At 36.3% G+C, this 18,513-nt stretch overlaps 1 protein-coding gene and 1 pseudogene across 1 annotated transcript; both read right to left on the bottom strand.

The window, feature by feature from the left end:
* LOC121778781 overlaps positions 1-930 on the bottom strand; it is a 2,261-nt pseudogene extending 1,331 nt beyond the window's left edge.
* A 6,851-nt stretch (positions 931-7,781) lies between these two features.
* Positions 7,782-16,571, bottom strand: LOC121779052 (triose phosphate/phosphate translocator, non-green plastid, chloroplastic-like). The gene is made up of 10 exons (XM_042176401.1): positions 16,419-16,571; positions 10,784-10,894; positions 9,460-9,582; positions 9,218-9,370; positions 8,951-9,036; positions 8,755-8,839; positions 8,574-8,708; positions 8,415-8,483; positions 8,220-8,349; positions 7,782-8,127 (listed from the first exon to the last, which is right to left on the bottom strand). The coding sequence occupies exons 1-10, from the start codon at positions 16,569-16,571 to the stop codon at positions 8,051-8,053; spliced, it is 1,122 nt and encodes a 373-aa protein (XP_042032335.1). The 3' UTR covers positions 7,782-8,050.
* Between the last annotated feature and the right edge of the window lie 1,942 nt (positions 16,572-18,513).

The raw sequence follows: 18,513 nt of genomic DNA, 5'->3' as shown, positions 1-18,513 counted from the left end.
AACAATTTGTTGCTGATTCTGCTCCTTGCCCTTGCCATGCTCCGTGTCCAAATGCTCCTCAGCATAACCTCTGTCGTCATATTCATAACATCCACGAATTGACAGAAATGATCCAAACTACATAAAATTTGAATATGAACGGATTAGAAGGAATGAATATGTATGTATGTTGGGAAATAGTGAATTAGGCCATTATTCACTTACCCCAAAATAAATTGTGATCAGTGTGAAAGTGGCTATTGAATAGAACAAGTTAGAGATTTAACAACTAAAACAGAATGTTGAAGATCTTATTCATTCAATTAAATGACTTATCATTAGAAGGATAGTAAAATAATTGCTAGAAATTTGAAGACTTACTGTGTGTAGAAGTAAAAAATGCTCCCCCCCTCAACAGCAACATTCAGTATAAGCATCAACAGAAGCATCAGAAAGGCGAATCCGGGTAATTCTTTCTCCTGGTTCTCTGCATTTTCTAGTGAACTCCTTCGGCATTCATGCTTCGATATAAGAAGAGAGGCGAACACCATTGACACCAGCACCCACAACGAACAGAGCAGCACCCTCCAGTTTAACCAATAAGCTGCAGTTGTTGTGTTTACAGTCATGGCTGGCTGCCATGATTTGGTGGATCCAGTGATAAATGTCAAGAAACTCATGCTTCTTCTGTCCCAATCTAAATCTGAGTTTTTGGAGAAATCCCAAATGTAAAAACAATGTTTTTGGGCCAGAAATAGAATGAAAACTCTCTTTTGACAAAAATTCAACGAAGGTATCAAAGAATTGAATTGAATGTATGATTAGAAGTCCTCTATTTTCTTGCAGAGTATGAACAAGAATCTAACATTTGAACAATAAACAGTTGAGCTTTATGGTACTTAAAAGGTTGTAAGAGTGTGAAAGAAAGCATGGATTCCAAGAAATGCCAATGCAAATATTGCTGGCTGCTATTGAGGAAGGAGGAAATGCAGCCATATTTAATGATAACATTAGTTAAGTTAGAGAGAAATTTGATTAGGCCCTTGATTTAAATATCTAATAGTTATTATTTAATTAGAGTTAGCAATATAACATTCCCGAACACTCCCCAACACTTCCCAATGGAGATAATATTGCACCGACAACAATTTTATAATGTAGAAATATATATAGTGTAATAGTAGTAGATTGTCAAGGCCTGACCCCGAGGTAAAGAAGTTATCCCTTAGGTTTCTTTGTACGCAATTTGCATTATTAGCTGGTCATATTACTACAGTTAAATCATATACATATAGTTAAAATTTCTTAATTGCAAATGCTTAAGACTAGGATAGTTTTTGGTAAATAATTCAAAAAAATCAAAGCTAATTCTTTCTTAGTACGAGCCTATATATTGAATTATTAATCATTCTCGTTTATTTCATGTTTATTGTTATTTACTTTATTTAGTATATTAAATTTGATTTTAATATTTCAAAAATTATTAGTATTAATTATTATGATTTTATTAATTTATTTGAAGTTATAGTTAAAATATATAAATTGTGTATTAATTTTTAATTAGTAGCATATAAAATAATGATGTTATAATTTTAAAAAATTTCAAATAAAAGTAAATGTATGAAACAAAACAAATATATTAATATAAATTAGACGAAAGGAATCAAAATTAAGTATGTGGTATAAGATTTTTATATAAATTTAATGGATACAAATTTCTTTAAATATTGTTATAGTTCTACTGTTAGAAAAAAGCGTAGAGAAAAACATGAGAAAAAAAACAAAAAGTGACCGCAATAATGTTCGCAATCAACTTTCGAACTTGATTGACTGACGAAATCTAAGTAATTATAAATATGGAGCCCATCTACATCTACATTGTTTATATAAAATGCAAATTAACAGCATCTGGATCCGGCTGCATTGCACGTCCCAGACTTGGTTCAGCCGGCCCGCCGACCGTTCTACCTCAACCGTGGTTGAAAGCCGGACATAGTTGCATTGCAGTAGTCGCCGTGGCCACCGACAAAATTAATTTTTTGTTTTCTTTAATTTATTAATATTGATTTTAATATTAAAATTTGTTTTTAATAAATATAAAAAAACTCTTTGTTTTATAGTTAGAATAGTGTATTTGATTATTTTCTTTTATAGAGTTATTCTATGGTGTTTCTTTTCTATTTTCTCAATGTATAAGAGAAGACACACGTACATGACAATTAAGCATACTATGCATCAGCATTACTACTACATACTTTTACTCAACAAAACATTATTAGCTAATTTATATCAATATATGTGTCACAATTAATAATGAAAGGAGATTTGTCCGTTGAAATATGATTTTTTTTTATTTGAAAATTTGAAAAATCAAATTTAATTAGAAAAAGTTCTCACTGCCCAAAAATATATATACACCCTCCATCCCACTCTAAGTGGATCATTTCTATTTCGATAGGGGATTTTATGTAGTGTTGTTTTGTGAGTTAAATAGAGAAAAAAAAGTAAGAAAGAGGGAAACAATAGAGAGTGATATTTCTATTTTTAAAAATGTGTTATTTAGAGTGAGGGAATCCCAAAGAGGTATTGTTCATTTAGAGTACGAAGGGGAAGTATCCGTTTTTCTCCATTTATAATTTATACTTTTATTCCAAAATGCATTACATTTTATCGAGATTTTTCTCTCTCAAATTTTCTAAAACTCTTCTCTATCTCTATTTTGCAAATATGTCTAGACAACAATCCCCGCACACCCCCGGCGGTTGGAACCAATGGTTTGACGGTTCGATGTCGATCCCATCGCCGGATACGGGTTGTTCAACGCCTCCGGCTACCCAAGGCTCGGCCATCCTGGTGGCTATCGACCTTACTCGGCGGACATGTAGAATGTCATCGATGGGTAATTCGGGTGGACGCCCGAATACGACTCGACACAATCGTTGGCCTAACTTCCAGAGGGCAACACCCCCGTCAACGATGCACCGGATTTCAATGTCCCACTCCGTACACCCCAGAAGAGATGGAGAAATTGTTCGAGGCCTATGTTTCGTTGTCAGAAGTTTCAGTCGTCGGAACCAATCAAACGGGGGGGGGACGTTTTGGGAGCGCATCATCAACATCTACAACGCCAAGCGACCGACCGGAACTAGAGACCGCAAGGCAAGTATGTTTCACAATGCGATGAAATCCAAAAGTTCCAGGGGAATGAGGACGGCCTGCAGCGGCAAGAGTGAAGTCAACATCATGACCGGGCCATGTTGGCCTACCAAACGATGATGCCCAAACTATTCAAGCATATCAAGACGTGGAAGAACCATTTGCCTAAGTTGGCGGGAGGCACCCAATCCTCCTCGAGCACAACCGGGAAACAGTTGAGGTCACAATCCAACATCAGCGAGGATGAGGTGGTAAGTGGACGTCACTTTGATAGTTCCAACACCAGTCCGTGCGGTTCACGACGTCTTCCGCAAGGGACGAAGGCTAGCTGCCATCGCACACAGAGCCAAGCCAAACCGACCCTCATACGTCCACCCCAACCTATCCTTTCTAGCGTGAACTCATTATTCGAGTATTTGTAGACTTCTCTCCACGTCGACACATCCCGGATGAATCCATAATAAGTTGTACATGCCCGGATGATTGAAGCCCTCGAACTGCAATCGGGTATGACGCTCCACCGTCCGCCGCCGGATAAGTAGTTTTCATTTGTTGACAAGAAATAGGCGGCACAAGTTTTAAGAAATGATAATAAAAGTAGATGGAAAAAGTTAGTGGAATATGAGTCTCACTTGTATATATTAGTTTTAAATTAAATGTGAGTAGAATGAGTTAGTGGAATTTAGGATCCTATTACCATTTATGGTAAAAGTGAAACGAGTCTCCTATTCGCGGATGGACTAAATTGAAAAAACGGGACTTCTATTTGCGGAAGGAGGGAGTACTTTTTAAATTTTAGGATTTAAATTATGCAATTTTAAATTTTTATAATTTCAATTGTGTAATTTTTAATTTATTAAGAATTTTTAATGGTATTTCGAGTTTTTTAATGAAGTTTTTTTAAGAAAATGTTTTTAGTAATTGTGCGTATTATATAGAATGATAGAATAGTGAGACTCATGAATAGTGGAGAGCATATTCTTGGGAAATAGTATGGTTGTGGGTGTTGTGCCTTAGATAAGTACAGGAAATAAAATATAAATAAAAGTAGGGCCAGATCCAGATCCATGAATAGTGAAGAGAATGCTATCCGTGGAGAGCACGGTTGAACATGCTCTAACGTGACAAATAAAACGATTTCCTTGAATTAAGAATGGAATCAGATACATCAATACATACTTACAGAGTATATAGAAAGGTTATGTTGACACAACATACATTTCCATTACATAAATATACATGTTACTAACTTTTATTAGGAGCAACCTCTTCACCAGAGTGATCTTGAAGAAACTATAAATGCAAATTAAAGAAACAAGTAATGAAATATACATGACATTTACAACCAAAACTGTGTGACTGAAGCTAACTACTTACCCCCAAAATGGCAGAGGAACACACGTTTCTTCCATTAGTGTCCACTATAAGGCGGATACGCCCAATAGCCCCGCCCCAATTTTTGTCCATAGCCCCAAAATTTTGTGTCCGCCACTATAGTGGACACCTCCAATAGCCCTCAAATTTTATAATCAACTTTCATTTTATAATGTTTCAAGTAATTATGAACAAATTTATCGGGCTATACGTAATTAGAAGAACACGACTATACGAAGTAGAATTAAAATTAAAAGTAAAATTAAAATTAAAATTAAAATTACACACTACATTTAATCTAGTACAAATCACTAACATGTTTACACTGCGCCACCACCTCCCCTACGTACCCACACTTCTTCAATCAAATCGGCCTGCAGTGTGTTATGTGATGTGGTCCTACGCATATCAGCGAAGCGTTGGATCAAATATTCATTTGTGTCTCTCCACAAATTGTTCATTTCCGACCCCAAATTGTAGTGAGAGAAATTTTTATAGATGTAGAGTTGGAATGGTGAGAAAATAATGAATGGCGTGGGGTGTATTTACAGGTGAATAGAAATGTAAAAAATTTAAAATCGGCTATAGCCGCGGCGGTCGATGCCGCCACTATAGGCGCCGCGCCTATAGCCGCGTCCGCCCCCATTTCGCCGCGTCCTCGCCCCGGAGTCGGCTGAAGCCCGTCCGCCCCCTACCGCCCCCATTTCGGTGTCCGCCCCGCGGGCGGACAACTTTTCCACTATAGCCCACCCGCCCTCCGCCCCAACCTACGGCTATAGCCGCGGGCTCCCCATAGTGGATACCCTAAGAGCGTCGCTCCAAGAGCATGTTAGAGTGTCCACTATAAGGCGGACACGCCCAATAGCCCTGCCCCAGTTTTTGTCCATAGCCCCAGTTTTGTTGTCCATAGCCCCCAAAATTTTGTGTCCGCCACTTTAGTGGACATCTCCAATAGCCCCAAAATTTTGTGTCCGCCACTTTAGTGGACATCTCCAATAGCCCCCAAATTTTATAATCAACTTTCATTTTATAATGTTTCAAGTAATTATGAATAAATTTATCGGGCTATACGTAATTAGAAGAACACGACTATACGAAGTAGAATTAAAATTAAAATTAAAATTAAAATTAAAATTAAAATTAAAATTAAAATTAAAATTAAAATTAAAATTAAAATTAAAATTAAAATTAAAATTAAAATTAAAATTAAAATTAAAATTAAAATTAAAATTAAAATTAAAATTAAAATTAAAATTAAAATTAAACTTAAAATTAAAATTAAAATTACACACTACATTTAATCTAGTACAAATCACTAATAGGGATGTCAATCGGGCCAACCCGTTCGGGTTCGGGCCAACCCGTTCGGGTTGTCGGGGCATTCGGGTACGGGCTATTCGGGTTATGATTTTTTCGGGTTATAAAAGTTCGACCCTAACCCTAACCCTTCGGGTTTCGGGCTAACCCACCGGGTTATTCGGGTCAATGAGTATTTTTAATTCTTTTAATATTTTCAAAAAAATAATACGTATTTTAAATTTTCTTTAATTATATACATATTTTTAATTAATCATTCAACAATGAAATATGTATTTTTAATTTTCTTTAATATTTTTAAAAAAGATTAAGTTATTTAAATTTAAATAACTTATTCATTACATAATTATTTACAAAATATCTATGAATAGTATGTTTATGTTTATGTATTTAAAATATAAATCAACACTTTGTTTCAAAATTCAAACATAAATCAATTCGTAGAAAATTAAATAAAATTTTCATAACGTGAGAGGTGCATCGTAGATGTAACAAAAATATTTTGAATTGTTAAAAAGTGAATTATCAAGATGCTAGCTAATTGGAGTAACTCTAAATTTTCTTGAATTATGATTGTTCAAATTTAATTTATTCCAGCTGTAAATAAGTCAAATAATAATTTATCTTTGTTTTAAGAATCATCAAAGTACGCATAATTAAATGACGAAGTGGCGTCAAAACACTTTGCCCTATTATATTGGAAATATACTAAAAGAAAGCTTTTATATACGAGTATTTATGAATCCATGAACCACATAGTGATTTTTTTCGTAATCTTTTATAGTCGGTTGACGTATTTGGATTTTGCATGGTTTTAAATGGTTGTCTTGGATGATTTTGATTATATTTCTATATTTTGGTATGTTTACATGTTTGTTGAGAAATGATAGAAAATGGATTAGAAAATGTACACAAAATATGTGGATGTGCAGCAGCCTTGTTTGAGTCAATGTTTCTCGCAATTTTGAAGTCTGATAAACCTCTAATAAATATCATTCTCTTCGTCTTCGAAAGAGCTTCGCGTGGATATATTGCACACCTCAATCGGAGCTTTGTAGAGAAAGTTATGACCGTTACAAAAACTGCTCACGGTGCAGAAGCCTTCAACCCGACGGGCCGACCCGTAACCCGATCGGGTCAGCCCGCATAACCCGACAACCTGAACGGGTCAGCCCGAATGGCCCGATTTTAAATTCGGGCTGCGAAATTACAACCCTAACCCTGTATTTTTATCGGGTTATTCGGGCTGGCCCGCGGGTTCGGGTTACATTGACATCCCTAATCACTAACATGTTTACACTGCGCCACCACCTCCCCTACGTGTCCACACTTCTTCAATCAAATCAGCCTGCAGTGTGTTATGTGATGTGGTCCTGCGCATATCAGCGAAGCGTTGGATATTCATTTGTGTCTCTCCACAAATTGTTCATTTCCGACACCAAATTGTAGTGAGAGAAATTTTTATAGATGTAGAGTTTGAATGGTGTGAAAATAATGAATGGCGTGGGGTGTATTTATAGGTGAATTAAAATGTAAAAAAAAAATTTGAAATCGGCTATAGCCGCGTCGGTCGGTGCCGCCACTATAGGTGCCGCGCCTATAGCCGCGTCCGCCCCCATTTCGCCGTGTCCTTGCCCCGGAGTCGGCTGAAGCCCGTCCGCCCCCTACTGCCCCCATTTCGGTGTCCGCCCCGCGGCGGACAACTTCTCCACTATAGCCCGCCCACCCTCCGCCCAACTTACTCTAACAAGATGTATTCTCAAATTAAGTGTAATTTAAGGGTGTGTAACCATATAATCTTATCCATATGGTGGCATGAAACAATACACAAGGTAACCAACACACCATTATTTTATTAGATTTATAATCAATCAACAGCCCTATACAACTATTCTCTATCAGTTCGAGGGCAAAAATGCATTACCATAAATCACAACATTCTTGAAACATGGATATACCCAAAACAAAATAGTGGTCTTTTCGATGTAACAAAATTTAATTACATCGCATCAACTTGGTGCGTATAAACTGTAAATTTTGTTCCATTAGAAAGGTAATAAATTAAATTACACTTTCAAATGTCACTATATTTCGTGACTTTCTTTCATTCTTGTGAAACTAATAGCTACCTAATCATCACAACATGTCACAATTCTTCAAAAATCATGTCACTACACTACACTACTAGAAGATTTCGTGTAACGTTCATTTAGCAATGGTAATTTCAAGCAGTTTTTGGGTTGGGCTTAATGCTATTTACTCTAGAGTAAAGGAAAACTCCAGCAAGAGCTATGGCAGTACCTACACCAACAAAAACAGTATCAGATCACAACTGAGATTTCATCTTTAAACCTACTTTCATATCGATCTAAGCAGGAGAAACTCAGTTATACCTAGAGCGTTAATGAGCGAAACTGGTGTATGGAAGAAGAGTACCGATGACACAATAACCACCACCCGCTTAACACAATTGGCAACAGAGTGGGTGACAGGCGAAACGCGCTGCAATATCATGTAAGCAACCTGCGAAAAACAATTCTCAGCTGTGATCATGTCAAGAAACACATATATCATAACGAGCCGATTACCTGCTGATACGCGTGGAAGCAGAGAGCTGCCAAGAGGGACCTAGTGTAGATTTCATTGACATTCAACCCCTTCACATAAAAAATCAGTGATTATCAGCAAGATTGTTAAAACAAAACATCTTGTAAGGAATCTAGCTCGATCCAAATAAATTTATGTACAGCAGCCTGAAGGTACGAAGGCGTGAACTTGACACCCTCCATGAAGAAGAGTGCAACAGGTATATTCAAGATGAATGACATGACAGTAATTATCAAGAGATTCCTGCATAAAGAGAAAATGGAGCTGAAGTGTGACTGGGAAGGAATGGACTTAAGCTAATCAATGGACAGCAAGTAATACCTCTTTCTTAACCATCATTTTTTTGCTAAGCACATTGCGGGATTGATTTGATAAATTTGAAGCCATTGCACTCCAGAACCCCGCCCTTAAAAAACAAAGATAGCACGAATTCTGTGAAGAAAACTTGAGATCAATACGGTGTACAACAAGGGATATGACAACCATTGGTCGACAACAGTGTGCCATGGATACGTACCAGTTGAAGGAGACCTCAGTCATTGATTCCAAAGCAACTCCACCAACGACTGGAACAAGGGACAAAACCACCCAAATTGTAGGAGGCTGTCCAAACAAGACCAGGCAGAAAATAAATGAAAAATGTTAGTGTTTCCAAACTACACAACCAAGCCAAACATAAAAAGCAACTTAACAAATATTCAACATATGGTGTTTTAGAAGGATACTTAGTCTTATTATAAGAGCCCACAACAAATGCTGACATAAATGAAGTAGCGATCATTACCTCGCCAAGAAATATGGAAGACAGGATAACTGAGAAGAAAGGCTCCATAGCTTTAACTGTGTGAGTGAACGAGACAGAAACTTTTCCAAGACTCATATTTGTGAAGAGGTTGCCTAAGGTATGCACCACTGCTAATGGAAGAATTGCAGCTAGCTGCCAATGTTGAATGCACTATGATGATCAGATTTGTAGATGGATGAGAAACTTTTTTTTTTAAAAAAAGAGCTTTTCGTATTAAGCACCTGCGCTCCACTGATTTTAGGCCGCTTGTAGAGATTGAATGCCCACATCAAAGCAACAACAATAGTCCCAAATCCAAATTGAACTAGACTGATCGTAACCGGGTAATGAAAAGCTTTGAGAACCTATTTACAAGCAATCAACATTGTTATGTCAGCTTTGAAAAGTTTTAACAAATAGTATCTCTGTTTATATAACGAGGCTGTTCAGTTTGCAAGATTTATCTTGGGATTAAAAATGTAGTCTGTGTTTGGTTAATGAGATTAAATCTCACAACTCAATCCTAGGTGGATAATTATGTGATAATTAGCCATACCCACCACCCTCCAACTAAAATAATCTCACAACTCAGTCCTAGACGACATCTCATGATTATTTTGTCCATTCTAGCACCAAAATACAGTCAAATTCACATATTGTCGAAATGTAAACACGAAATTGTCCGACAATGAAGCTATAAACATGAAACATGAAGCACAAGATAACAAGAAATCACAGAAATTAGATCAAAGTTGTTCTACCAAACACCAGAAAATAAGAAAATAAGTGCCACTCTGTTCTATACCAAAATTTTTAAAAAGTAATGCTATACATATTCAACACGAAATAAGAGGAAATTCCGCGAATGTACGTCATGGGAGATGATATCCGCCATTTGTAACCGGAAAAAAAACATTTCCAGTGATAGGAAGATGCGTGAGCCTCTCGCGTGTTTGCCTTGAATAAACACGCATGACGCTCTGGCGTCCTTGATTAAACACGCGTGACGCTCTCGCGTGTTTGCCTTGGATAAGCACGCGAGGTCGATCTCGGCCGTCGGAGCGTGGAAATCGTCGAAATCGGTGACTCGGAGGAGGTTCTTCGACGGCTCCGATTGGTGGATCGCGACGCCGGGCTTCGATCGGGTGAAATGCAGCTTGGCGAGGTAGGGATCGGAGGTGAGATCAAGCCACTGCTTGCAGACGGATTTCCACTGGACGAGGGATTTCGCGGGGAGGCGGGAGAGGATCTCGATGATGAGGTGCGACGGGAGGCTCGTGAGGAAATCGCGGCGGTTGGAGGCGGATTTTGAGGGCGAGACGATGAACGCCATTGTTGATAACACGCAAGAGGCTATCGCGTTGTTGATAACACGCAAGAGGCTATCGCGTGTTTGGTTAAAACACGCGAGAGGCTCACGCATCTTTCCCATCGCTGGAAATGTTTTTTTTCCGGGTACAAATGGCGGATATCATCTCTCATGACGTACATTCATGGAATTTAGCCCACGAAATAAGCAGCAACATTTAATTGATACAACAACAATAGAGATGAGAAAAGTAGTACCTGCTTGTTATAGATATTGAAGTAAACATTAAAAAGGCCCCAAAGCGCGAAAAGCAACCCGAGCACCAAAGCTCTTCGATTTGGGGGCTCTCGAAGGTATCCTTGGTTGCACTAGCCATGACGCCATCCGATTTCCCCTTGGAACTACCGAAATTGATGGTAAATTTCCAGCACGAAAAAGAAGCTGACGCAAACGACGACGACTGGTGATTTCTGAGGATCAATTTCTCCGAGGATGGGTGATAGATGGGATTGAATGTAGAGGAGATCCTCCGGGAATTGGTGGAGAGTGAAGGCAATGGACGTAAAACTAAACCCGCGCCCTGCATTTTTTGTATAATATGTGTATGTAGCAGTGGTGGTGGCGGCGGCGGAGGTAAGTGTGAGGAAAGTGAGAGCGTGGAGATGAATCGGAATCGGAATCGGAATCGTAATCAGAATATAAGAAGAATGGGATCTTGTGTTTCTATATGTCAATTTTTTATAAATGGATTCATTTGGACTGTTTCGTTCGCCAGGTACATTTGCAAAATAAAAATATCTAATTTTCTGAATATTCATGTTTGAAAAGTTTTTATCAGTTTATGACTTTATAGGTGGAGTGGAGGTGGAGAGACAAGTCAACTATCCAGAAAAATGCATATGCTAAAAATATGAATTGAGATACATTTCTAGGCATACTTATTAAAAATAACGTGTTAGGTGAAGGGTGAATAAAGTAAGAGAATGAAGTAAAATAAATGAGGAGAGATAAAGAACTCTCTCCGTTTTATATAGTAGTTGAATTATTTTTCTATTTTTGATGTTTCATAATAGTAGAACTATTTTCTCTTTTAGTAAAAATTAACACATTTTCTCACTCTTACTTTTCTATATCTCTTTATTATCTTTAATTTTTCCTTTCCCCTACTTTATTATCTTTTTATTTAATATATTACACACATTTTTGTTAATCTCCGTGCCAAAAAGAAATGCTTCTACTACTATGGAACGGAGGAAGTAACATATTTTTCCAATCTTACTTTTTTATCTCTCTTACTTTATTATATCTGCTTTCTCATCTCTCCTATTTTATTATTTTTTTATTTAATACATTTGACATTTATTTTCTTAATATTTGTACCGAAGAGAAATGCAACCACTATTATGGAACGAAAAGAGTAAAAGAGAATGTTATTTTTTTTTACCAAAAATAGAAATGCATTAATATATTAAAACTTTCCAAAAATTAAAAAAAAACAACCCAATTAATAATGAATGAAGGGAGTATTACTACAATTAGTAGTTTTCTCAAATAACCATTTACCACTTATTCTTTGGTCAATAAATTTTACAATAAAGTTTGTTGTATAGTACTTTGGTCAACAAATTTTACTAATAAAGTTTACTTTTAATGGGGCGTTATATATTAAATTTATTTATTGCACTAAATGTACCACGTCAAATATATACTCCTACTACTTTTTAAGAAAACGCTAATTAATCACTTACGATTCATGTAAGTACAAAAGATAAAAGATACAGTATAATGGTTGCTTAAGATTAGTAGACCCATTATATATAAAGGTTGATAGTTGCAAAATACTAATTGTCTTGTCTAGTGTGGATGATAACAAGTGGAATTTGCTCTCATATATCCACTTTTAAAAAGTCTATAATAATAAGCATGAGTGTGTATTTTTTAAAATGATCATTGATCATCATACATTTACAATGTTTGTCATTTTTAGAATACTAATCATCCGACCAAATTGCGTTAGCTTATTTACAAATTAAGCGTCGAAAAAAATTTGACAACTTCGTTCCTCAAATTTAGTTGAAAGTTCTTTATGGCATAAGAAATTATGTCCTACATACCTATATTAGCCCTAGAGAATTTTCAACATGAAAGTGATGAAATATTCATTTAAACGTCCCTCTTAGACGGTGGGAGCTTATAATGTCCAATATAAATATTTGCCCTTTTTATTTTCGTTCATCCAATAAAAATTTGTGCATTTTTATTTATGAAAAAGTTATCATAATTCATTACTCATATAAATCAATTTATTTACAGCTTAGTAACAAATATGGCTTACTATTACAACTCATTAAACACTCATTATAATATGGGTCTCACTATCCCACTAAGACTAATTTAACTACTCTTCTCGTCTTTTCTCTTACTTTACCAACTGTGCATTAATTCCCGCGCCATTTCTAATGCACATATTTTTATGAAACAAAGAAAATATACGTTTTGAATTTGAAATCATGTATTTCATTTAAAAAAACTCTGATTAATATTCCTAAAAAAAATTAAATAAAATTAGAACTACTTTAACTAATAAGCATAAATCTTAGAATAAGGATAATCTAAATCTCCAAGGATCTATCGCCAAACTCAATAAATACTACTCTATCCATTTCATTAGGAGTCGTTCACTTTGTTAGATATGGCAAGGATTGGGCCTAATTCTAGAGAAATTCCTCTTAGACTTTGCCAGTTTCAAAATACATCATGGACTTGAATTTAAATTGTGGAGGATAGGGAAATGATCCAAACAAAAATGCACTTAAACAAAGAAATACAATCCGATTTTGGACCATAGGATTAGACAATCTGATGGCTCCATTTATGTGATATCGATTGTTATGGCAGTCCCTACAATCTTGCATATTTCTCTTTCCACTAACAAATCAAATCATGTGCGTGATTTATGAGTTAACAGATTCTTCAACTTCAACTCCTTCTCCTTCGCCACTCCTTCTTCATCTCTTCCATCTTCTTCATCGGCAATCCCTACAATCTTCCATTATACTTCTTTTCGTGAAGATTTATTCTTCGTGAATAATTATCTTCCAGATTGTTCGTGTGTTTATGGATTCCTTTAACACTCTATCATCTCATACGCCTCCTTCATCTGTAATTTTTTCTCCAGATCCAATCTAACTTTTACTGAGTACTCCATAATCCATATCAATGTTTTCTCATCTCCTTCTTCACTCCATCAGTTGGTTATGCTTGTAATCTATAATTTTTTCATGGTTTGATAACTTCCACCAGTCGGTTTTTTATGACAGATTTTTTTGTATCTACATTCCACAAATGGAAATCAGAGCACATCCTATTTCTCATGGGGACAATCAATCATCTGCTGATGACAGTGTAGATAATACATGTTCATTCCTCCTCATTTTCTCATTTCACTGCTATGACTCATTTATGGTTGTTAGTATGACTTGAATTTGTCTCCTAATTGGGATAGGATTATGTTTCCTAATTGGGATAGGCTTATGTTTCCTAATTATGATAGGATCTCATGTGTGCCTATTTATATGTGAGTAGAGCACATAATTCTGTGATCGTGATCTTAAATCTGTAACAACAGTCATAATACAATTTGTTCTCCGTTCTTGCCCGTGGACGTAGCCAATTGGCGAACCACGTAAATTCTGTGTCTCTTTACGTTCTTTCGTTTGTCGATTACACAATTACTCTATTTTGTCACAACAAACTGGTATCAGAGCCTGGTTTTTGGACTAGGGTTTTGAATTTCGCATTTCTTAGGGTTTCTGTGTTAATCGATCAAGATATCTGCTTTGAACGTGAAGGTCGACAAATTCACCGGGAGAAATAATTTTAGCTTATGACAGATCAAGATGCGATCCTTGCTGAAGCGGCAGAGTTTGTGGGCGCTGCTCAAAACAAAGAAGGCAATGGAGGATGATGAGGAGTGGACAACCTTAGAAGAAAAGGCCAACTCGACCATGATGTTGTGCCTGTCTGACGATGTTATCATCAAAGTTACTGAGCAGGAGACTGTTGCTGCCCTTTGGACGAAGTTGGAGAGTCTTTACATGACGAAGTCTCTAACAAACAAGTTGTTCCTGAAGCAACGTTTGTTTCGATTACGCAATTAGGAAGGTATGCCCCTTCGGATCATCCGGAAAATTTGAAAATTTTTTTGCTGGATTTGCGTAATGTTGATGTCATGAGCTGTTAGTTGCCCGTGGAGGGAAAATTTGAGGCAAGGATAAAGAAGTTTGTTTGTTTGGTATTATGATGATGCATTTGGAAGGAGGATTCAAGTCAAGGTGGAGATTAGTTAGTATGAGTTGAATTTGTCTCCTAATTGGGATAGGATTATGTTTCCTAATTGGGATAGACTTATTTTCCTAATTAGGATAGGATCTCATGTGTGCCTATTTATATGTGAGTAGAGCACATAATTCTGTGATCATGATCTTAAATCTGTAACAGCAGTCATAATACAATTTGTTCTCCGTTCTTGCCCGTGGACGTAGCCAATTGGCGAACCACGTAAATTCTGTGTCTTTTTACTTTCTTTCGTTTGTCGATTACACAATTACTCTATTTTGTCACAATAATGGTCTTATTCACTTGCTGTGAAATTTATGTTTTTCATACTACACAACAACAGTCTCTTTCATTTGTCTGTTATGCTTCGATTTTGCCTTTAGTATGACCAATTGTCATTGTCAGTTGTAGGCCTTATTTTATTGAGTTGTATGACTCATTTATGCTCTTATTATGATATGTTAACTGCTATTATGCTTCGATTTTGCCTTTAGTATGACCAATGATCATTGTCAGTTATAGGCATTATTTCATTGAACTTGTATGACTCAGTTTTGCTCTTGTTATGATATGTTCTCTACATGATTAGTCTACATGTCTTTAATCATCATTTTAAACTATTATGACTGGTTTATGCATGTTACATGCTCTGTAATAAGCATGTCGTACATGTTATCTTATATGACCTGATGTTTGTTAATCCGACCCTCGACCTAAATGGATGTTTTCCTCCCGTCGTGCAGTGCATTTGTAAGTATATAATGACATGTTTGGAATATAGAGTGACATGTTTTACATTTTGGAATATAGAGTGACATGTTTTACATTATAGAATGACATGTTTTTTATGCCAGTATAGGCCTCAACAAATTATTACTAAAACGGAGAAGATACTCGCACAGATGAGGCAAAAAGTTGAGAGATGTCACGAGTTCATGTTGCAATAGAAGAAACTGTCTTTATCTTACTTAAGCTGCGTGATGTATATTAGAGCACATAGAATGACGTGTTTAGATACATGTAACGACCGTAAAGCAGATTCAGTTTGTAATTATTGATCTTAATTTTTATAGTTGATTTTTTTTCTTTCTAATTCTTGCTCGTGTTTTTTCGATTTTGCATTATTTGGTGCATACTGCTACCATCAATGTCGTTGGATTCGGTTTTGATCGGTTTTGACCCTCGATCTAAATGGATGTTATTTTTGTAATATGCATTACTACATAATGACCTAGTTTATATAATGAATGACATGTTTCTATTATGGAATGACATGCTTATCGAATGACATGTTTTACATATAGAATGACATGTTTAATATTGAGAAGATAAGAGATTTAATCTCCTTCCCAGTGCATATAAAAGATCGAGCAAGTGACATCAATTGGGGTGAAGCACACACATCTTCCATTTCATATGAAGACTGAACACTTACACGACGCATAGAATCCTTGACGTTTAAAAATTCCTCTTCGTTAGCCTTATGCACAAATCCCTCAACTGATCATGTATTGAGTAACTCATTGATTTCCCATTGGACTTTTTTTCTCTAACCAAAAGTAGATCCCTCTCCACTAGAGCTTTTAAGTAATCCTCGACCTCTTTCTCCAAACTCTTATCTCCCTTGGGTTTCACAAATCCCTCGGCTATCCACAAGCTCGCAAGTCTAGATCCCTTAATCTCATCATCTTCGGGAAAAGCTCCCATATACAATAAACATGGTTTCAAGTGAATCGGCAAGTGATTATAACTAAGGAAAACTATATTGGAGAAATGCTGCTTTTTTTATTTAACAATTGAAGCTTTTACATTTGTTGAAACATTAACCCAAACATCTTTAAATCTTTCAACCTTCGACAAGAGCCCTCCAATCACATGAATGGCAAGAGGAGCCTACTGCAATCTCTCCCAATCTTAGCTACTCCCTCTTCCAATTCACCAGTACAATCCTCTTCCCCAAACACAATCTGACAAAGTAAATCCCGACTTGCAAACTCGTCTAGCAAATGCACATGATGCAGACTCTTCGAGCCTGCAACATGTTCCGCCACATCAGACTCCCTAGTGGTGATCACAATCCGACTCCCATTACCGTTGTCCGGGAAATGCATCTTTATCTCATCCCAGACTTTCGTGCTCCAAATATCATCCAACACTATCATATATCTTCGCCCAAACAACCTCTTATGCAACATTTCTCTCAACTCATAATCTCCACATCCAATCAGTTCATCACTTACGTTTTCATTTGGGCCACGAAGAAGACTTAACATAATTTCCCGGATATTGAGAACTTATGAAATCGCAGCCCAACCACGATAATCAAAGTGAGAAACGATATATGCATCGTCGTAAAGATTTTGAGCAAGGGTGGACTTACCGATATCACCCATACCTACAAGGGGTATGATCTCCACCTTCCTCTCCGTATTCGTGAGACGATCCTTCAACTGCAACAGATCTTCATCAACTCCCACCAAATCGCTCTTAGATCTTGAGGAAGAAGCACTATTTTCCTCCGATTCTTCCACAAGCTTGGTAGATTCAAGTTGCTGCAAATCTGATGAAGTCATCCTCTTGAGTGACTTGTTGCAGATATGGTGTGGAAAAGGTCAAGCTCTTGCTTTCTGGGTTGGAGAGCATTTGATGAACCATCTGTGACTTAATAATATCCTCTGCTTTATACACTGTATCTCTAATTTGGCTCTCCAAACTTGCTATTTGGATGGGTGAAGACTTTTCAAGAATCTGCATCAAAGATTCAGCTTTTTGGAGCAGGGATTCAAGTTGAGGTTTGTTGTGATCAAAAGTCCAGTGGGTTTGTTCAGGATGGAGGATTTGTTGTAGGATGGTGATAAGATAGGCATGCATACGGTTCAAAAACCACCAGTTCCGGTTCGGAACCGGCGGTTCACGGTTCAAAATTTCATTGAACCTGAATTAGCCCGCCAAGGTTCTAGGCGGTTCCGGTTCCGGTTAAAAAAACCGGCGGTTTATAGGGCGGTTCAAAACCGTCAGTTTTCAGCCAAAACCGTCGGTTCCGCTCTGGTTCAAAGGTTCATTTTTTTTTTCGTTTTAGTCTTTATTTGACCGAGACTACAAGTCACAACATATAATATTGGACTTGAGCCTTTGAGTTGAAAGATAGTGTATTGGATGATTCTCTTTTATAGCTACATGTTCTTGGATGTGTTGTTCTTTATTTCAATGTGGGATAAAAGTCATTATTTGTAACTACATGGTACATTTCCATCATCTTTGTTTATATCTTGACTATTTTTTATTATTATAATTATAATTTAACAACAAATATTATTACATAAAATATTATTCTTTAATCCTTTATCATTATCGATTCGTTTGTGTATAAGTTTATGTAGTATATGTTAACTAATAAATACCATTATACACATTAAGAGAATAATTATTACAAATTACATTAATATAACAATAACTATTATATGAATGATTATTTATCTATATACAAATCATATTACTCAATAATTGTTTATTCTTATCAATCAAGAATATATTCACAAATAATAATTTTATTTATATAAATTATACTACATCTATTAGAATAATAGCTATTATACAAACTCATACTATTAGTCTAATACTAATATATAAATATATAAACTATATTATA

This window comes from Salvia splendens, chromosome 19 (assembly GCF_004379255.2).
Source record: "Salvia splendens isolate huo1 chromosome 19, SspV2, whole genome shotgun sequence".
NCBI lineage: Eukaryota > Viridiplantae > Streptophyta > Magnoliopsida > Lamiales > Lamiaceae > Salvia > Salvia splendens.
Note: the sequence above shows the minus strand (reverse complement) of the source record. Positions and strands in the feature narration are given on the sequence as shown.

What these genes read in the sequence shown, in the direction of transcription:
- LOC121779052 (XM_042176401.1), bottom strand. Translation starts at nt 16,571, where the DNA reads ATGGGAGCTTTTCCCGAAGATGATGAGATTAAGGGATCTAGACTTGCG. An exon ending in CTTCGTACCTTCAGGCTGCT is followed by an intron (nt 8,484 to 8,573) that starts GTACATAAATTT and finishes TTTTATGTGAAG; the next exon opens with GGGTTGAATGTCAATGAAAT. An exon ending in TTCGCTCATTAACGCTCTAG is followed by an intron (nt 8,128 to 8,219) that starts GTATAACTGAGT and finishes TTGTTGGTGTAG; the next exon opens with GTACTGCCATAGCTCTTGCT.